The 21,295-nt window shown below is 41.7% G+C and overlaps 3 protein-coding genes across 7 annotated transcripts in view; 1 reads left to right on the forward strand and 2 right to left on the reverse strand.

The window, feature by feature from the left end:
- Positions 1-1,536: 1,536 nt before the first annotated feature.
- braf (B-Raf proto-oncogene, serine/threonine kinase) lies at positions 1,537-18,516 on the reverse strand. 2 transcript variants are annotated; one of them, XM_058066005.1, is made up of 20 exons: positions 18,312-18,516; positions 14,543-14,644; positions 14,155-14,442; positions 12,977-13,080; positions 12,396-12,498; positions 11,551-11,699; positions 11,134-11,253; positions 10,898-11,057; positions 10,735-10,774; positions 10,054-10,173; positions 9,061-9,197; positions 8,862-8,979; positions 8,180-8,264; positions 7,929-8,105; positions 7,793-7,839; positions 7,563-7,681; positions 6,924-7,055; positions 6,500-6,634; positions 5,708-5,861; positions 1,537-5,615 (listed from the first exon to the last, which is right to left on the reverse strand). In XM_058066005.1, the coding sequence occupies exons 1-20, from the start codon at positions 18,465-18,467 to the stop codon at positions 5,593-5,595; spliced, it is 2,469 nt and encodes an 822-aa protein (XP_057921988.1). In that variant the 5' UTR covers positions 18,468-18,516; the 3' UTR covers positions 1,537-5,592. The 2 variants fall into 2 exon arrangements, with proteins under 2 accessions (XP_057921988.1, XP_057921989.1); XM_058066006.1 differs by lacking the exon at positions 10,054-10,173 and having other exon boundaries at positions 18,312-18,514.
- An 834-nt stretch (positions 18,517-19,350) lies between these two features.
- Positions 19,351-20,797, reverse strand: mrps33 (mitochondrial ribosomal protein S33). 2 transcript variants are annotated; one of them, XM_058066012.1, is made up of 3 exons: positions 20,635-20,797; positions 19,840-20,056; positions 19,351-19,630 (listed from the first exon to the last, which is right to left on the reverse strand). In XM_058066012.1, exons 2-3 carry the CDS (start codon positions 20,052-20,054, stop codon positions 19,525-19,527), a joined length of 321 nt encoding a protein of 106 aa, XP_057921995.1. In that variant the 5' UTR covers positions 20,055-20,056; positions 20,635-20,797; the 3' UTR covers positions 19,351-19,524. The 2 variants fall into 2 exon arrangements, with proteins under 2 accessions (XP_057921995.1, XP_057921994.1); XM_058066011.1 differs by having other exon boundaries at positions 19,371-19,630; positions 20,506-20,680.
- A 147-nt stretch (positions 20,798-20,944) lies between these two features.
- tmem178bb (transmembrane protein 178Bb) overlaps positions 20,945-21,295 on the forward strand; it is a 69,973-nt gene continuing 69,622 nt past the window's right edge. For all 3 annotated transcript variants that reach the window (XM_058066007.1, XM_058066010.1, XM_058066008.1), the window contains exon 1: positions 20,945-21,168. The gene's annotated coding sequence lies outside the window, so the exon portion shown is untranslated. The remainder of the gene's footprint in view (positions 21,169-21,295) is intronic.

Genomic DNA, 21,295 nt, shown 5'->3' on the forward strand with positions numbered 1-21,295 from the left:
GAGGGGTGGGCGATACTGCTGATCTTGGTATCGGTTCGATACCACGTAAATACAAGGCCAATATTGATGATGCAGCTACTGATACCAATAAGTTGACTTAGTACGTTTTCCACAATTGTTGAATGATTTTGTGATCATTGAAATGAAACAGGATGTTAGCTTAGCACAAAAAAGCTACCTAATCATATCAATGAACTCATTTGTGAACAATATCAAAATATAACACTTAGAGATATAACCAAAGTAAACTAATGTTTGGTCACATGGTCACATCTTGTGTAATGAAGCTTAGTGATGCATTTCACATAGAAAACACTTGGTGCTAAATAGGACAATACTGCAATATGCAGTATTGTCCAGTGGTCCCTTTTACACTGCATGGACAATGCTTACAAAGCCAGCAGAACCAACATGCCGACATGCCAACATGCCGACATGCCAACGCTGAGATCAAGTGGGAAAAAAAAATGTCCCCCTCTCATTCTGTGTGGAAGTGGTACAATTTAGATTTGTAGATTTGTTTCCCACTGTGCCATATTCATTTAAAATGTATCAACATATGAATATGAACAAATATCACTAAAATAACATGTAATCCTACTGTCATTGTATTAAACAATGCTGGCAACAACATTTCCATACGGCACAAACATCAGTGTAACAACAGAGTGTAAAGTATGAAACCGTAGACTAATAAGTAGAATTCTAAGTAGGGCTCATTCAGATTAGACGTATTAAAGGATGATTCATTACCTTGGCAAATATTCCAGGCCGAGGGCATAATGAGCTAGTAAGTTGTGGCTGTGTGGCGCACGCCATTACTCAAGCCCCGGCATCGTTATCGGCAGAACAAAACCTATCCAGATATTAGCCAATATGTCGTTGTTATGCCGATAATTGTTTTTAAATATTCCCATATGAGCCACTGTACTAATAAGCAGAATTAAAAATATACAGTAAGATTGGAGACAGTTGCTAGTGGAATAGCACGAGAAAGTGAAGCCTTCTGTGTAATGCAGGTTTTATTTTAAGATGTGTAGTGAAGCCTGCTTTTTTGTTGTTTTGACAAAGCTGTCCTCCGGGTGGGCAACAAGTGGGCTGGTCAAGGTCAAGGTCAAGGTCAAGGCGGATGTCCATAAGGAAGGAAGGCTTCTCTGTATTACGTAAACTAGACGTTTGCAAACATACACACTATACACAATACTCAGTAGTAGTGGTGGGCAGATCAATCCAATATCGATAGTAACAACATTATCGACATTTTTGCATAACAGCGATTAAAATAGGTCAGTTATGGTTCACTTTGCCATCTCACTTTCAGCTTGGTCAAACATAAAAGATTGTTTTAGAATAATAATTAACTGCAATGGATTATTAAAAATAATCAGGAATAATCGCCTGCTTCTTTATTTGTAAGGCTATAAAAGCAGAATGTTTGAGTTTACCTTCCCAGTGGAAATCCATAGCAGCCTCAAATCAGAGCCATCAGGTGGTAAATCCTGCCACCTGGCGGATAAAAAGCAGCATGACACCCAATAACAGCTTTTCATGCACTTCTTTAATATATCATTTTTTTCATATTCACAACAAATACATTAAGCTCTTTCTCCTTATGATACAGCTTTAAATATTTTGTGTTTTTTTGTCTTCCAAGTGTGCCTTCCAAAAAAATCTTTCATTTTTGTTTACAACGTGAAGTCTCCATGCCTTCTTAGCAAACTGACAATAGATTTTTTTTTACTTTGTACACTATTTACAAGTGAGAGGAATGAAGAAATCAAGCAAACAAAAACAGGAAGTTGGACATGGCTGTTTTCTGTCGAATGAAATGTCCTTGGGGCTTCATTGGTTAAGGTGCATGCACAGCAAAGACAAAAACTAGACAACAATAATAAACCAATAAACCAACAAATCAATAAACCAATAAACCAATAAACCAAACTGTGGCAGGAGGACAGCAATGGAGGCCACTTTTAGGCAATTTAGAAGCGGCCTCATCCCTAAACACACTTGGAACAAATACTTCTTTCACTAACTAGTACAATACACTAGGCTTGCGTCTTAAATCACACTATTCTATCCTTACACTCAAGTATAGTCTGTATACTGCGTACTTAGTTCCGGAGGGTGTAGTGCAGTACTAAATCCATTACTGTCGTTCAATACTCCCTGGATGCCAATTGGGGAGCCAAGATGGCGACTACTGTGGGTGGTAAACCTGTGGTAGGTGTGCATCACTGCACACTAGTGGGTGCTGGAGCCTATCCCAGCCGTCTTGGGGTGAGAGGCGGGGTACACCCTGGACTGGTGGCCAGCCAATACCAGGGCACATATAGACAAACAACCATTCACACTCACATTCATACCTATGGACAATTTGGAGTGGCTAATTAACCTAGCATGTTTTTGGAATGGGGGAGGAAACCGGAGTACCCGGAGAAAACCCACGCATGCAAACTCCACACGGGGTGGAATCGAACTCGGGTCTCCTAGCTGTGAGGCCTGCGCGCTAACCACTCAGACTAATTAGGAACTAAATACTGTACAAAGTCTACACAGTACACTTAGTGAAGGAAGTATTTCATTGGAGACAACCTTGGTACTAGAGTTTCAAACCGTGGTAGGAGTGCCATCGGTGGTACACGGGCACCATCAAGTGGTACCCAGAACACCATTAAGAAAAGAATAAATAATAATGAAATGTTAGACATATACTAGTACATATGAAATGATTGCACAATACGAATGACTGACATATTCCCGTTTATGTCACCTCCTACTTAACAAGCCAATTTACCGGTGAGTACGAGCCACGTATTCAGAGCTAAACCACGGTTGGAAGCGGAGGTAGCAGAAATAGTGGTACTTGCAAAGAAATCCTAATTTAGAGGTTGAGAACCTTTGGGAACTGATTTTCATTGAAAATGATATGAACTCTGCCTTCAATTAAGGAGCTCCAAAAATTCCACGACATCAAACTCTGCGATATGCGATATGACATTTGACGGCATAAAATAGCATAAACACCCATTTAAAAACTGGTTCTTCATTCGCGCTGAAATATCTGGACCATGTCAATAAACTAGCCGTCCTTCATAAATAAACAGATTAGTGGATGGAGTCTACAGTACATCATACAACGGGTCTTAAGACTACATTAAACGTAACGCAAGTCAATCATTTCTTCCAGAGATGGATACAGTATTTACCAAAAGGTCAAGTAGTGCAAACCTGAACATCTCCAAATGTTTAAACCTCCCCGCCCACGGACATTTGGATGGAAAAAAGACGAAATAAATGGAGTTTTTCTGTGCATATACTACAGTAAACTTTTACCACCAAGGACCACAAACTGAGAAATTGAAGGAACACATGAAGATGTGCCAAGTTAAAAATATTTCATTTTTAAATGAATTTCAACTTTGTGGTTTTGCTTTTTCCTCATGTTTGCTGTTTATAAATGTTCAAAATATTTTGTAATATGACTTTATTCCCATAATATATATTTTAACCCAGCCTAATTTTCCAAAAATTACAACTTTTAAAAAACAATTGTACAATTGCAACTTCTCCCTAGAATAATTCAATCCTAGAATACTCTATCCTCGTAAAATTACAGCTGTTTGTTTTATTAGAACTATTTTTCCGCAAGCAAAATTTCCAAAAATTACATTTTTTAATTTGTTTTGTGCTATTAAAATGACTTTTTCATCTTCTTAATTTTTCTCTTGTAAAATGCTGAAATGCCGCTTGATCAGCACTCATGTTCCGTTTAGCTTTTGTCCGATGTTGTAATTACGACGTGGACATGCATTTGTTGCAGCACTTACAGAAAGCAGCGTTCTTAGAAGGTTAAGGGTATTTCAGACGAATAAAACAGCAATATCCCCAAAGTATCACTAGTGAAATAACGTAGTAGTGCAACATTTGATGAAAAGCATGCATGTCCAGGTTTCCAACAACATGACGTAGCTCACACTAATGCCATCATTAGAGTGAGGATCTCCTGACCATGTGATCATGAAGATCAGCCTTCATGAATGTTCTTCAGCTCCACAACACATCTATGAATTAAACTCAAGCGTATTGCCTGCCATGTAGAAATGGACACACATGAATATGTGTAACTAGGGGACGACAAAAATCCTCCCCCTCTCGCCCCAAAATGGAGTCGCTCATTTGTTTCCATCAATTTCTACAAAAGTGCATGTCAGCAAGACTTAGCAAGAAAGCTTCAAAGTAAAGCAAAGTTCTGAGAATGTTAAAAAAAAAAACCCCAACAAATAATTACAACAGTTTTTTTACAGAAAATGGCAAAAAAAAAAAAAAAAAAAAGCCAACCCCAACAAATTGCGTAAAGAAAGGTCTGCAAAGGAAGGAACACCGCAGGTCGGTGCTAGAAGTGGGATCCCCATTTGCAGCCAGTGCAGCAATATCAAAGCCAGGTGATGCGTGACTCAAATAAAATGGACAAGAATGACGACACATGCACTGTGGGCGGGCGTATGGATCCAAATAGATAGTATCTACAGTATCAGTATCAGATTGATACCGCCGTGATGACTTCTACTTTTCAGGTGTCTTCTGTTTGTGTTGACAAATACCAGAGTGTTCATGTTGTAGATATTGGAAGTTCTTTTCAGGCAAAAAAGTAACAGTATCAGCAATACTGACCCTGTATTTACTTGGTATCGGATCCATGCCAAAATTTGCAGTATCGCCCACCCTAATGTGCATGTTAAGCTAAGGAAAAGCTTTCTCGTAGTGAAGTACTGTACACCGGCCCAGGGAAGAACTCACTCTTGGCTTCCTCCTGTCCATCCGCAAGAACAATACCCGCTTGCTCCTGCCGTTAATGCTAAATTATTTTTTTTTTTTCATCCAAAAAGAGGCCAAAAAAAACATCTTCTGTGGAGACCAAGGCTTTAAAATGGATCATTTGTGTAGATTTGATCACAAAAAAACACACCAAGTGTCTCATTTGTTGGCCCTTCAAAGAGGCATCTGCATTAACAAAAGTTGCAAAAAAACGCTGCAGAATGGGGGAAAAGCTAAAAAAAATAATCAATATTCCTAGTTTAAGTTGAAGCATGATAAACTTATATCCATAATCTAACAAAACAGAGTTCTAGCTGGGAGGTGATCCCACTTCTTAACTCCTCACAGGAACGACGTCCAGCCTGGCCTGACAGAGGGCTCCCCCTACAGGCCTCCTTACTTCCTGCGGCCCGGACAGGACCGCATCCCTCCTTTTCCTCACCTACACAGGAAATGAAGGGCGGAGCCTCTGCCTTCCAACGCATCAGCTCCTCCCCGCATCACAGCCATCTTGTTCTTCGGCAGGCTGGTCCACTCGGGAATTATGCCTCGCCTTTTCCTTTTTTTAATGTGTGTTTCTACATGGTTTTTGTTCCCTAATTCTGGTTGCCTGTCGCTTTTGGCTACATTGCCAGCTTTTAGTTGGAAGGAATCCCGTCATTAGGTGGATAGAGGAAGAAAACGGCACATTCTTTAAGACTATATATTTTTTCCAGTGATGAATTAATCCACCGCGAGGAGCAGTGACGACGGATGGAGTGGTGGCAACAGCACTTACTTAAATGCTGAGAACTCTCCTGCAAAATAAGACAATGGCCAGGTCATCACCTTTTTAAGGAACATAATCATTTCACAATGACTTTTTTTCTTTTTGGGTTTTTTGACCCACCGTAGCCTCCTGCCTGGATGGGAGTTTTGGGCGAGGCGCAAGCATATAAACTGAAGTCCTCCGTCTGAAAGCCTGCTCGGTTTAGCGAAGGCTCCGAGGCGCTGCGGTGGATTTTGGGTAAGGAGCGAGCCAGCAGCTCAATGGATGCCAAGATCTGAAAATGTTCAAAAGTCATTTATACGCAATGCTATTTTTAAAGCAGGTACATTGGAAAGCGCTTATGTCGGGAAGCTGTCTATGTTGACCAACTGATGAAGTCCTGAACCACCGTGTTGGTCTTATTTCTAAAAAGTCCCGCCTACAACGTGGAGCCAAAAGGGTCACTTGGATGAAAAATGGGTCTTGTCGTATTGTTCAAGTCATCATTATCGCTACGCAGCCAGAAGCAACAACAGCAACTGAACTACTGTCCAGTTTCGTAGCATTTAAGTAACGGTGTAGTGAATTCCTCTTCAGTGCAAAGTAAGCTTCAAAATAAAAGCAGGGCGGTATTAACCTTACCAAAGCAGCTCTGTTAGACAGGATTATGAAATATATAAAATGGTAGAATCCAAAAGGAAAATTATGCCAATAAAGTTCCATAGATTAAAAAAAAAATCCAATATCATCCTTATTTTGTTCCTAAATCAATGGCTCGCTTTTGTTTCCACAACTTCTTATGTCGACATGAGTAAGCCAGTCCGAGGAGCGCCAACATAAGCGGGTTCAAATCTAATAACCACATACATACTGTACATATTTTTCCATCAGGGAGAATATTAGGAGGTGAGAACGAGGTGATTTTTCACTCACCTGAGGGAAAAGCGGTCGCTCCTCTCTCTTCTTCTTCAAGCAGTCAGCCATTAGTCTCTTCATGGCCTTCGGGCAGTTGCTACGCACTTTGCTGAGGTCGGGGGACAGATAACCTCGGCCCACCATAAATATGATCTGTGCAACGGAGGTGCAATGCCAAGAGCATCAAGAACTATTCTACTGGAAATTCAACTCAAAGTTATTGCATATTTAAGAAGAGGAAAAATCTGTCAGTCCCAAGAATGACTTATGGCAGTTAAGTCGTTGGATGGGAATGACACTAATTTGCTGTGTCACTCATAAGACAAACGAAGATGAGGGTGTTTTGTGTCCGTTCGTTAGCTGTTGAAGTCCGGTTTGCCTTCAATGGTTTCTGAGTCCTGATCTAAAGTGTCCATATCATAACGGGCAAACTGGGACCGACCTGATCTCTGTTGTTGATATTGGAGTAGGGCAGCGCTCCGGACATCAGCTCATATAACACGATGCCGAAGGCGTAGACGTCCGACTGGAAGCTGTAGGGATTCTTGTCCTGCAGCCTTATGACCTCCGGAGCCTAAGAGAAGACACCAAATGCCCGAATGGTGAAGAGTGGAAAGTCGCTTTTTGTAGATCCCGTTTTCCGTAGGTTTCGGTTTTCCACACAAATTATTACCAAAATATGTCTTTCAGTCTCAATAGTACTTTTATATGATTATGTCCTCTTGTTTTTTTCTTTTGTTGTATATACTTCAAGGTACAAAATGCCAGTACTTAAATTTATCTTTTTTTTTTTTATTAATTACATGTCTTGTATTCTTCATGGTAAAACACTACTTTAAAAAATACCAGTCACAATTGGTATTGCCAATACAAGCCAGTATTCCCAGCATCAATTAGAAATGAAGAAAGTGCTTGGCAGTGGTTGCATTATAGTCAACTCCAAGGCGTGCGTCCATGCATATGATTCTAATCTCCATTAAAAGCAATCTGGTGTTCCTGTACACGACTAGATGAAGCCTGACAAACATCATGTTCGTTTGAGTTCCTCAAAGCCAAGTTGGTCCACCAATGTTCTATTTACCATCCATAGTATGGAACCAGACAGCTGTTCAAATTGGTGGGAGCCACTCCATCGGGACTTGACTGTGGCCAGGCCAAAGTCACCAATCTTCACCGTCAGATCCTCATGGAGGAAAATATCTGGGAAAGATGTAGTCAAGGAGAAGCTGACTTGATCACAACAACAAAAATAATATACGTTGTGATACAGTGGGAATGAACTCCCACTCCCACTCGTCATTGAAAGGACACTGTTGCTCTTCAGATCCCGGTGGATGATGGACTTAGCGTGGAGGTAACTGAGGAGAGAAGACAATGAACCATGTACCGTTGTACCATGTTTTGGACAGGAATGGGGTGGTTGTTCTTATTCAAAAAGAGGGCTCACTCCATGCCCTGAGCCGTCTGCCTGGCGATGTCGATGAGCTTGATCATTTCAAACTTGGTCTCGATGATGTGCAGGTGGTGGTAAAGGCTGGAGCCTTCACACCACTGGGTCACGATGGCCAGCTGAGGTTTAGTGGTGTAGCCCATGAACAGCAGGATGTTGACGTGACGCGTTTTCCTGAAGCACACACGCACAAGATCACCCGGGTGAGCCATTAAACGGGGGGGCTGGGGCGCAGCCGGGAACGTTACCTGAGAACTCCCACTTCATTCTTGAAGGCCTGAAGCTGCTGAGGTGTAGGAGCAGTGACGTTCAACATTTTCACAGCCACGTCACCTAAAACACAATTGTTGATCATTCCACTCGTGAGTGGGAATTGGAAAATGCCATCAGACGACACACGGCAAACAAAGACGCATGAAGTGACCACAGTTATTTAAGGCACTTTGGCATACGCTTAAGAAATATTTATTATTATTATTCAGTCATTTTCTACCGCTTATCCTCACCAGGGTCCCAGGTGGTGCTCTTTAGGCGTAATTAGACAAATAATTCAAGTAAAATTATAAGCATAAAATAGTGTGGTGTATGTGTATGTGTTAAATATATGTTCTGGCCCCCACGAGTCAAAATATTTGCCCACCCCTGGACCTGGACTAGAAGTATGCTCCTTTTTGCCTGAACTGCATGACAAAGCAAATATCCAGAAGCCAATTCTCCACAATTGACTGAATTCTGAAAAATCGTATTATTTTTGTAAATAGAACAATTCATCTAAATGAAGAGTTTTAAAGTAGGATCCCAGCGTCAGTGATAACATTTTTCATGCAGCTCTTGCACTGATTTTGTGCAAGACCAACCAATCTTGATTTCAGGACTGGCTTGGTGAAGATGCAGAAGTAATTGACCAAATGGAAGCAACATTCATCTTACCGTGCCACTTTCCCTTGAAGACTGTCCCAAAGGAGCCGGAGCCTATCCTCTGACCCAGAGTGATCTGGCCCTCTGGGATTTCCCAGTCGTCGCTGGAGTCCCTCCTCCCCAGTGTTTTCTGGACCACAGATCCGGGAAGTTAGGACATGCTGAAAGACGTTCTATCAAGACGACATGAACGCCTCCGTTGGTCGCTCACCATCTTATTGCGGTCCTCGGATGACGACGACGATTTGCGTTCTCTCTGTTGGCATGGCGACTTCTGGGGAATCTTGACGTTGGTTAAAGAGCCAGGTAACGATGCGGGGGGTGTGGCCGATAGTCCGGTAGTGGACCCTGAAGGGGTGGAGGAAAAAAAGGGTTGGTTTTTGAATCTTTGGAGCCTGTGTGTGTGTGTGTGTGTGTGTGTGTGTGTGTATGTGTGTGTGTGTGTGTGTGTGTGTTCACATGCAAGGGAAAGGAAAAGGGTGTGCTTGATTGGATGGCTTTAATAAACTTCCCAAAATGCACAAATCACCAAAAGACTACATGACCTTAATTTGATCCCATTTTAGATTCAACACTCTTCAAATATAATAAAATAACCATTCTAAATGACAGTCGTTAATTGTGGATCTTTTTATCATGTATTTTTTGTCATTATTGATGGAGAATAAATGTATTAGTTTATCATGGATTAAACATTTTAACTGTAAAAACAACACTGTTATTTGAACCTAAATTATAGACACTATATACATATGTATGCTGTATACATGCAAATATACATAATGTCTCAAGTTTGTATTCTTTTTAAAGAAAATGCGGGCGAGTGTAATGTAATAAAATTGAATTTAAATCAAATGTAAATGCACCAATAACAGTTTGACATGGTTGACATGGTTCAAACTCCAAACAAAGCCACCCGTAGGGCTATAGAGGATGTTTAACGAAGCTTTAGGAGCCACCTGGTCAAAAGGTCTGTAAGGTCAGAAAGGTCTGAATGATTCATGTAAAAAATCACCATGTGCATAATGAATAATGACTAGTAACTTGCAGCCGTTGTCAAAAACATGAGGGAATTGTGATGAGTCGGGTGGGGGGGGGGAGTGGGGGGACCACACAGTGGATGACACACAAGGCTATGGGTTGGTGTTTGAGTGCGACGGGTTGGAGAGTGAGAGACACAAGAACACACAAAGGGCCTAACTACCTCGGAAAACAGGCTCGGGCTCAAAATCAAACACTATGTCATTGGGGTAGGAGTATAGGAGGGGGCTTGAGGTCCGTGTTCGGTGCTTCCTCAAGCAGCGGGCAGGGTGGGTCGGGGGGGCTGCAGGGCAAAGAGAGACAGACAGACCATCACTGCTACTCAGCCTGCCCCTCTCACCTCTCACAGCTACAGTTTGTGGGTGGACCACGCACCAAATCACACCACATCACAGCTTGATAGCCGCCTAACCGCCTTCTAATTCATTATTACCTTTTGGTTTTAACACCTAAAAATCTGGAACGAATAAACAATGCATCATTTAGTAATTAGTGTTTACCAATATAACGACACTGTAAATTGTCTGTGGTATTAAGGAGACCTTTTGAAACGAACGAACGCCTCAGATTTACCTGAAACATTAAGTCTACCATGAGGAGATTTAACTCACTTGGAAGTAACAAAACATAAGGTCCGCTAGCATGAATATTCAACTTCCTCGCTGCAGCTCTCATTGAGTGGCAAAATTGCAGGGATAAGAGCTCAGCTTCTCGGGACAGAACAGACACACACACGCATATACACACACATATACACACACACAAAAGACCAGAGTGCACGCAGACGCAGGATGGTGGGAAAAACCACAGAATGAGCTTGGATTCTTCCGCAAGGACGACTTACCTCCATCGGACCTCGCCAAGCCCTGATCTCGAATCAGGTCCTGAAATCAACGAGAGGACAACACAATGACATTCATTCAATGACTTACTATTTTGGAGTATTTTGTCTCTGAAATATAACCGCTATTCTCCCAAGCACGAACATCTGAGGGTTGAGCACTCACGTCAATGTTGACGGGCTCGATGGTGTTGATATGGACGTTGGGGGCAGACGATGAGCGGTCCCGCTGACCAAACTGGTTGCGGTGATCCTCCTCGCTGGTCCGGAAACTAGGCGGGATGGGTATGGACTTGGACGGAGACAGAGTCGTATGGCATATAGACCTGGAGGGATGAGGCTTGTTAGCAAACCGTAAAACCAGCTTGTTTCTCACCAACAGTGAGACGGCGTCATGCTCACCCGGTGGAATCGGACGGGGGGAGTGATGGACACGCTTCAGACACAGGGGTGGTTCCCTCTGAGGAGACTTCCTCTTGAGTGAAAGGGTGATGCTCGAAGAACTTTGATACTAGCAACAAGCTGCACAATGAAAAGTCAAAGGAAAAAAGTCAACTTTTAATTAAAGTCCACAAACAGAATTTGCATCACAAAACTGTTGCCCACAAAAAAGTCCAGACCACTCAATTGCTTTGAGAAGCAAACGATAGCTGTAACTACTTTCTCCACAACAAAAAACAAACAGAACTCGGCTCATGGAACGAAGTTGGGTAAATGTTACCGTTGACGCACTCCACTGCTGATGGGGATGTCGTACAACTTGATGTCAAAAATCCCAAATATCTCTTTTACACGTGTCTTAACAACATCTAGACTCACTCTAGTTGGTCGTAGTTGACACACATGAGGGGAACCTCAGTGCTGCAGCGCTGGTGGAACTTGTAGCCACAAGTTTGACATCGGAACCCCTGGAAAAGCAGCTTTCTGCAGAAGTCGCAGAAGGCCAGTGTGAAGAAGGTCTTCCTCACCTGTCACGGCACGAGAAGCATACTGTGTGAGCAACCGTACTGGACGCCATCATTGGCTTCAACGTATTTACATTATTGGCACCTCGGTGTGAATAATAGTGTTCAATAACACCCCACTTGAGACTCCACTCCTTTTTTCATGAATCCACCTTATAAAACATTTGTTTTAAGTTTGTTGTGTTTATTTACTCCAATACATCTGGGAGGGGATGATTAAGAAGCCTTTATTTAATGGAACTTTGGAATTAATACCACCATTATATCGCCATATGTAGTAACAAAAGTGAGTACATTGCAATTCAGCAAAGGTTTTCTTACAACTTCTCAAGGGACAATACCATAGAAACTAAACTTGGATATTACAGACTGAAACTAGCAGTATAGATTTACTGTCTGCTGACAAGAAGTCAACACGCAGCCATTATTGTCAAATAAGTAACTCCACTACAGCGAGTAGCGGAGTTTCTATTCAAATCAAAAACAACTATCAGGATTCTGAAATGCAAGAACCAAGCCAGGAAAAGAAAGTAACTCTATCTAAGATTAATCTACAATTAATCGAAGATCAACCCGTTTACAACATGCAGGAAGACTACACACGTACATCAAACAAAACAAAGCTAACCATGAGGCAGAGTTGTCTAAAATAATCTAACAATCTGGTCTAATGCCTTTACTTTGAAGTGTGCTACTCACAAAGTTGTGCGTCGTGAGTGGCACATTCTCCAACACTTCAACATGTAACTCCTCCCCTGTCAGCCAGGAGATGTCCGTGTCCCAGCCAATGGGCTTCTTCTCCCTGATGCACAGCAAAAAGAGCTATGGAAAAAGAAATAATCTACAGACACAGCGTATTACCTACCCAAACCAAAATGGCCATTATAACTGGGATATACGTGCAGAAAAGTACTTAACTGCTTTCATTCGTTCACTCTACTTTAGACTCAAACGGGCACTTTTATGTGGTCAATGTAAGTGGGACGACTTAAGCGGGTTCCACTGGATTTGTTTCCAAAACATTTTCCACATCAGCACCGCATTTATTTTCTAAAATGTGCCATTTTTGGTGGCTCCAGCTGCTATCACTTCAAATCTCAGGCAAGCATGCGTCTCCAAGGCAACAGCCTACAATGCTGTTATTACACTTGTCCACAAAATCTTTTTAGTGGCAGTCATTTTTAGCACGGATGGTTTTTTTTAGATGGAAAAAAGACAATAGAGTAATTAGAGTTATATACTGATCCTTACTATTATAACATTGCAATACATTTTCTTACCCGTCCTGTATCCTGTAGACTCCACAGCACTCTGGGATGAGGCCCCGCATCATTAGCGCTTTCTTTAGCGAGTCTCGCACGGTCATCCCACACCGAGCCGGGACCTGAACACAGCAGGGGAACACTAACTAGAAAGTCTTAAATGACTGGCATGTATTTTATAGCCAAACTGTGGTATGTGTACCGACAGTGGTACGAGGACTCAGAACCATAAGAACGAGAGAAGACAATATTTTAATATTAATTTTACTTAATGACAAAATATAGGAGTGGAAAAACATTTTTATTTACATAAAGACAAGTAAAATGATCGCATTTGATTAGTTTTATGTATACGCGGAAATAACTAGTTTCCATGATGCAGAGTGTGAGTGAATTGCCACTAATTCACACAGTTGGATAGAAGTAATGTACAGTGTTTTGATCAGGCAAATCTTAAGTAACTTTGCTCAAATGTAGAATTACTACAGCTTCCGCTCGGACGTTGACATTGCTGTTGAACTCGGATGGAGAAAAGCAGCAACACATTGCAAGCGAGTGATGCTGCTAACATCCAGCGCAGGATGGATTGCAATATTTATACTGTGCGCAAAGCAGTTAATGTGCAGTTCCTGCCTTGCACACTGACACTTCCATGTTACGTGTATGATACAATTATTTTCTCTAAATGAGAAATATCGTCACATTTTACGGATACTGTATAGTGGATCCCGTCAAAGGGAAAGAGGGTCACCTAGATTCCCTTATTCCCCAAACTCCTCTAAAGCAACCTGCTTCAAGCCATAATCTACTATGACAAGGAATATCTTCACTTTACCATGGATAATACATTCCTCAGCCTGGCTAGCTCCCGTCATTGCTTGAACATTTAGTTGGCCAGAGACATAAGGAGAATGGCCGATATTACAAGAGAAACATTTTGTTAAGTTGTGGAAAAAGGGGGTGAAAGAACAGCTGAGAAGAAAAGAAAAAAGATCTTTGGTCCTATGCTGAAGCTGTGAAGTTACGTTGCAGTTCCTGTCCTATTTACCTATTTTCGTTTTATTGAAGTTGAGTATAACCACATACCTGCTTTTGGAAAAACATGCAAGCCAAAATGAAGTTAGCATTACTACAATACATCAACAAAAAGTGACCAATTTTAAAAAAGGTGACTTGTCTATAAAGAGAACACGTACCACTGTTCTTTGTTTATTAGGCAGAAAGACCCGGACGATGGGCTTCTGTGGGGAGCGAGGGTTGGCCCGACTTGCATCCGTGGGTGTCTGCAGGACGGCCAGTGTGTTATGTGGCGTGGGGAAAGCCTGAGCGCCCCCTCCGACCGCACACCCTCCCATCTTGACTTGCAGGAGTGGAGGCACTGGCGTCGGGGAGCAGGACAAGTCCGTGCCGTTGCCCATGGCCTCCAGGAGCTGCTGCTCCCTCTGCTGCAGGGCGTCCAGCTTACTGGTGTACTCCTCATAGGCCTGCAAGGGAATGGACGGACCCCCCCACACACACACCCCGTGAAAATGACAATCCTGATCCTTGTTCAACTACATGGAGACAAAGGAAACTAATTCTCACCTCCAGATAGATGGAAGGAGGGTTGTGTTCTCCTCCAAACTTGTCCAGGAGAGCCTCCAAGTGTTCTTGGGTCAACTTTATCATCTGTTTGATATTCCAGATCTGTGGAAAAAGAAGCCAGTCATTGGAACGATTCATTCATTCACCCTAATGAGCATGAAGCGGCAGGATGCTGGAGCCTATCCCAGCTGACCTGTACTTACCAAAACTGTACGATATAATGATTCAATTTCAAAACCGAGCAACTACATCACTTTGTAAATATAAATACAAACAAGTCAAATACACAAGTGTTCAAAGTGCAGTCCCAGGGCCATTTGCAGCCCGCAGCTTTCTTTTTCTTTGGCTGCAGCATATTCTAAAAGCACAAAGAAACAAGAAAAAAAACTAGCAAAAACGCCACACAATGTTGAAATGTTGACATTAATAATAATAATAATAATAATATACTCTGTCGCCAATAGAACAAAGCGGTGATGCAGGCTGTAAAAGAGATGCGCCTATACTGACACTTTAATACAAATACTTGAAACTGATACTAGGACTACGTTGTCTGAAGTGCTGCCTGGGGCCTGCAGCTCTTTCTTTATTGGCTCATGTCACATTCTAAAAATACAATACAAATAAAAAAGGCGAGAAAAAGTTGAAATGCCGATACTAATAATATGTTATGTCACCAATAACACAAAAGCGACATGCAGGTGTTATATGCGGGTGGTTCTCCTGAAAGGGGCACCAGCGAGGGTGCAGTGATTTGACGCTATAATCATACAAAAAACATCCTGCAAACATTGATTGAACAGGGGAGCCAGAAAGCCAGAAAGACTTTCATGTTTGTTGTGTATAAAACTCAATCTGCAGGGCTCCAAACTGCAACTAAATTGGCGCATTTTGTGGCTAAAATATGAAAATCTTGAGTACATTTTTCAGCTGCTTGCACTTGTGATTAATGAAACAATGTGAAGTCAATTGACGACAGCCAGAGCATGTGATGGCTCACATTTCAATCGAATTGACCGACTTTTCTATCATCTTTGTTTATACATTTTGCCTGGCTCTACTGTCTCTGCAGCTGGCTAGAAAGAGTTATCCGCTTAGCCTCTGGTCCACGGACTGCAAATGTGAGTGGTTTTTTTTTTCTTTAAAACAAACAAGCAAAGCGGTTCATTTGGAGTTTGTTTTCGTCCCACGGGAAAACCACACGTTTGTGTCGTACGTGCTAACAGACGTTTAAAGACTCACTTGCAACCTTGCTCTCTCAGCTCTGATGTTGAGTAGCTGACCCCAAAATATTTCCTGTCTCTAAAATAGTTTATTTCTACGTCATATGGATGGTGATGGAGCTTTGAAGTTTTTTATTATGGACCATATACACTTTAACACTTAATTTTGTATTTGACATTGCCCTACACTCTGATGGCCTTGCTAAAACTGACTTTAACTCTCTTTGCATGATGAATACGCGGTTGAATGACTAGAATGACAGAGAAAAAGCCTTTCCATTTTGGGAGATTACACATGACAGTATTTCACCCTTAAATGATAAACTATTACTCAACGGGATGTTGAAAAGGAGCATATTTCCTGATATTTCCGGTTGCTCTTGTCATTGCAACTTTCAGGAACTGCATCTGCATCACTCAACCTCACGTACTTAATAAATCATAAATATTGGCTTTTTCAAGGTGTGAGACCGTGAAAGTGTAAGGGCCTCCCCAGAATTTCCCTTTAAACAAAATTTAACAACTTATCTTATAAACGTATTCAACATAGAGTAGGTTTGACATCAAAATAATTATCACTTTGTTATGGAGTTTTCTGCTCTCACTGTACCAACAAGGGGCGGTTAGCAACTTGACACAACTAAATAACGGTTTATATTATTTACTATACTTTGGGGGATATATTCTTTTGAAGGAATATGTTTCCAGAACTCAACTTTTAATGAAAATAATCCAATTATTATTATAGGGGTGTGAATTTGGTCAATGATTGGTAGCAACATTGATTTTCATTGTTATATTTTTGCTACAATCTCATGTTTACAACTAAAAGTCACAATGTCCCGAAGACAAGAAATGCCAATTGCTGTAGATATATTATATAGTAATATTGTAAACATTCAGGATACTCGTTTACAGGTAATGCATTTCCCAGAGTACGAGCATGAAGCGAACACAACTCTTCATCATCCGTAATGCCGATGATATAAAATCCTCATTAAGTCTTCACTAATAAGTCTTACAGTTCACTCACACACATACACAGTACACATATAGTTGAATAATAAACAGTAAATATTTGATCAATTCATGTCAATTTCAGACTTAAAATGATGTACCAATTTAAGCCCCCCCCCAAAAAAAACTGAATGGCACATACTGTCACCAAGTTCTCTTGCACTCACATCACATCTTGTCAAAGCATCTTCCTGCTGGAAAATGTTGAGTGAATTGAGTGAATGACTTAAAATGTAAAGCAGAGAATCCGTGACTATGAGGATTAGCTTTATTCCAACGGTGCAATAACACCTGTCTGCAGCCTGAGGACACCATAGTCAGTGTGTGTGTGTGTGTGTGTGTGTGTGTGTGTGTGTGTGTGTGTGTGCATGCAAATAGGGACTCATGCTGTGTGGGTGTCACTCAGTGCACCATTCAAGCTAGAATCGCACCTGAATACGACGCCAGCGGGTACAGCGTAGTGACTACGCAAAAGCATAATCCTAGCTGTATTCAAATGGTTGCATTTTATCATTAAAAAAAAGAGGAAGCGGGTAAATGTTACGATCATTTCTGGTGCGTAATGACACTAATCGATTTAGGACAACACTCCACTGTCAAAACTGGCACCCTCAGAAACAAAGTATGTAGTATACACATTATGCTGATGGACGTGGACGTGTGGAAGACCACAAATTGGAATACAACCTGTGTACAGCGGCGTGTCCGAACTTTTTCCCATAAGGGCTGCATACAAAAACATTTAACAAAAACATGCAGCTTGTCTGTTATAGTAAGTCAATTATTATAAATTACTGTAATTTCAACTAATAAGCTGAGGACAAATGAAAAAATGAGGTGCAAATCTAAAATGGCCCCCATGACTGCAGTTTGGACACCTTGAATGTATATGTACAGTATGTACTAGTATGTACTGTATAGGGATAAAAGTACTCTGTGCAGCTGCATTGAGTTAGCTTCTACTTCCCTAAATCACCATCAGCCCTTTGAGGTGCACGCGCGCACGCGCGCACACGCACACTGGGTTGTCGGGTGCACTCCGATGCACCAGGATTGGCACCAGGATTGGCACCAGGATTGGCACCAGGATTGGCACCAGGATTGGCACCAGGATTGGCACCAGGATTGGCACCAGGATCGGCACCAGGATCGTCACCAGGATCGTCACCAGGATCGGGGGGAAACGCTGCTAATTGCGTGTCTTTGTTGTATCAACAGCAGCGTGCGTTGTGCGGTGGCGGCGCACCAGGGCTGCAGCTGCAGTGAGCCAAGCCGAAAAGGAGCCAATGGAGTCAAGCAGGCCCCAAGTAAACACCGATCCCGACGGATAAAACCTTGTCTGCCAAGCCGCTGCACGTCCCCGCTTAACGCGAGCCGAGGTCGCCTTATTTTCGCCGAGCCTCTGCACCGCCTCCATCCGCGGAAGAGCCGGTGTTTCCGGAGCATTTCCATCCAATTACCCCCGCTTGGAGCACCGTGTGCCCGCTTTCCCCCTTCCCCATCGCGCCGTTGCCCAGTAAAGCGCCTACCTCCTCATCTTGCGGACCTCCGGGGATCCCCACCGGGCAGGAGGAGTCCAGCGCTGCACCCAGTTCCCCCAGGGCCGGCTCCCTGTCCGGCTGCCGCTCCGAGGTGTCTCCGTTAAATACGGGCGGTGGGGACTCGGCGCTGCTCAACGCCGCCATTTTGAAGTGTGAGAAAGTGAGTGGAAAATAATAGAGGCTACAGGACGGACGGTAGGGGTCGACAAAGACACCACCACCACCACCACACACCAGATATGGCTGGCATGGAGAAGGGGTATGGGTTCAGTAAGCTTTGCTTCTTCCTACTACTTTTGGCTCCTATAAATGGGATACGCTTCAGTGTAACTTGTCGAGCATAATTCGCGTTAGGCTGTCGTTTGTGTTTTTTAATTACATATTTTTATATATTTGAAAAATGTGTTGTATGCCTCACTTCCCTGTACAGCACTTTGATCCTCGTTTAAAGGTGCTTCATAAATAATGTTGATTGGTTACAGGCTGATATTGTGTTCATAGTTCATATATAAAAAGTCACTATATTTTAGAGAACATGTTGAAAGTGATTTTCCCCTAAATTTCCCAACTAGTAGTATTTACATGCAGTGCTTAACAGGTTTATTAGATTGCCACCTCATGTAATGTTTATGCTCCAAATCAATTTTTATCACTACTTGTGTTTTATTTATATGACTGGCAACATTAAATTGGATGTCATTTGCAAAGCAGATCTCCACTCAAACAGTGTGGTCATATGTGGTTCAAGGGAGGCATAAGTTCTGAATTGAGTAGTGATATAACGGCTGCCAGTGGATTTGGCACCTGGGCCTTCAATGGGGCCTTGGCCACCCAGAATCTTTCATGGCAGACACTGAGGGCCAGTACTGTAAAAAAAAATACACACCAGTCATGAATGTGTCATTAATACGCCAGTGTGTGGAAGCCTTCATTTTGAATGCTAAAATATAACAAGTATTGTCCATGAGCGTTTAAAATGTTCTCTTCACAAAGAATAGTAAAGCACATTATTATTTCCTGATGACACATATTTGTATGACAGCAACACACAACACCACTGCTGTTTTTTCATGAAACATTAAAAAGGTGATCCATTGTTTATTCTTACTTTCATAACCTGAAACAAACGGTTATTGATGAAGAGGCAGCATAAAACAAGTAACACAGTCAATAGTCCTGTTTTAAGCGGGAAAGTGGCCGCTCATTTCTTCTTGGTTGCTCTCTTTCCCTCTCCCTTCTTCGGTACACCTTTTCCTCGCAGCTTCCTCAGGCGACGCATCTCCTCTTTGAAATCCTCATGCTCGTCCCTGCAAACCAAGATGGGAGACATTTCACAGCTTCAATGACTACTCGGAACCTTCCGATACCTATGTACTAATCCCATTATTAAACGTAATTGCCATTCATTTGATTAAGGGCAGTTTTTCAGTAGAACATGATGGGCAAGTGGCTTAATCCGGTTTATTATACACACAATATATCTCCAGAACATCTTAGTGGTTCATACGGAAATTACCTGAACAATCCCATGAACCTGAGCTTTTTGGTCATGGCGTAGTAAATGTTGTGTTGTGGGTACCAGTCATACACGTCCTTCCTCTTGGCCATGGGAGGCTCCCGGAACAGTTGAACCACTTTCATCGATTTGGAGTCTGTCGTACGCACGACATCCCCGAAAATTTGCGCACTCAACCGGGCCATGCGCAGTGCGTAATTGGACAGACTGGCCATATCTGCAGAGAGGAGAAGATAGAAGTGACCATTGAAAGGGAAGACTCTAAATTTCATGTTAAAATAAATATAATCACAGCCTTTAATGTTTCAGGTTTTTTTTTAACCTTTTTATAATAGTAATTTATTTATGAGAAGAAACGATACATACAGTGCCTATCTGTCTGTATATAAAATCAAGCTTAATGCTGCTACGCTTTCATTTCAAGCTTATTTAGCACTGCACAGGAAGTCACTGTGTGCACGGTTTGTATTGTGTAACTAGAAACGTGTTAGCGTTCTGCATGTGAGAGGCAAGCAAAAAAGCCACTCAGTACCCACACACGACAAATATTGTATCTGTAAATACTATTCGCAAGCGATTAATATAATTTAAATCTCCCAATATAGACAAGTGAGAGCACAATAATACGAAGTGCTGAATGATAATAGAGATAGTAAATGTTCTTACCTTATTTTCAAGACAGTACTTTTTAATATACAACTACCTGGGCTCTAAACAGCTCGTAAAGCATCTTAAAACTGTGTAAATATTTGTTTAAGCCATAAGCAGTCCAAAATTATGTTGGCTAGGTATCACCTTCAGTCGAATCGGTCCACTTCCGCCGATAGGTTTCCTTCGAGCTGTGATTGGATAGTTGAATGACTTCCGGTTTTCGGTCGTATATCTAAACTCGTTTTTAATGTCTCCTCGAGTATTTTTATTTTTTTATTTTTCAATTTTCATTGAAGCAGTCATTTGACTTGAGATAAGACGTGTGGGTATTTCATGCCGAAGAAAGCATAAAGGACGTTTTATGAGCTTCAACAGGAAGTCCACCATTGTTAATAAGTCCGCCTATTGTTGACGACACAAACGTTCCGCTGGTTCAGTTAACAAACTGTTTTTATTTTATTTTTATTTAGGTTTTAAGTGGTTTTTAGTGTGACTAACACTGTCCCCAAAATGGCGTCAGGTAAAAATCTGAAGGAACAACGGTTATATTTTTTTCTGCCATTATAGCCACTCAGTACATTTTATTGTTACAATAATGTAACTTGACGCATCTTGAAACGAATGAGTAGATTTTCTTTCGGGGGAAACATCAGAAATGTCGTCTATGTGTTCCACTTGGTATGTGGTATATCATCATATCATATTGTCCCAAGTTGAACATAGAAGTGGAACTAGAATCTTACTGGTTAAATGTATTTCACTTTGTAAACGACAGATGGCACTAGATAACAAAAAACACATTTAT

This window comes from Doryrhamphus excisus, chromosome 3, assembly GCF_030265055.1.
Source record: "Doryrhamphus excisus isolate RoL2022-K1 chromosome 3, RoL_Dexc_1.0, whole genome shotgun sequence".
Lineage (NCBI taxonomy): Eukaryota > Metazoa > Chordata > Actinopteri > Syngnathiformes > Syngnathidae > Doryrhamphus > Doryrhamphus excisus.

Bases quoted from the DNA above. Each gene is read 5' to 3' on its own strand.
- braf (XM_058066005.1), bottom strand. From the start codon at position 18,467: ATGGCGGCGTTGAGCAGCGCCGAGTCCCCACCGCCCGTATTTAACGGA. The intron at 11,254-11,550 runs GTGAGTCTAGAT...TTCATTGTGCAG, and splicing joins GTCAACTACGACCAACTAGA to CTTGTTGCTAGTATCAAAGT. The intron at 8,106-8,179 runs GTAACGTTCCCG...TGTGTGCTTCAG, and splicing joins AATGAAGTGGGAGTTCTCAG to GAAAACGCGTCACGTCAACA.
- mrps33 (XM_058066012.1), bottom strand. From the start codon at position 20,054: ATGGCCAGTCTGTCCAATTACGCACTGCGCATGGCCCGGTTGAGTGCG. The intron at 19,631-19,839 runs GTAATTTCCGTA...CTTGGTTTGCAG, and splicing joins AGGTTCATGGGATTGTTCAG to GGACGAGCATGAGGATTTCA.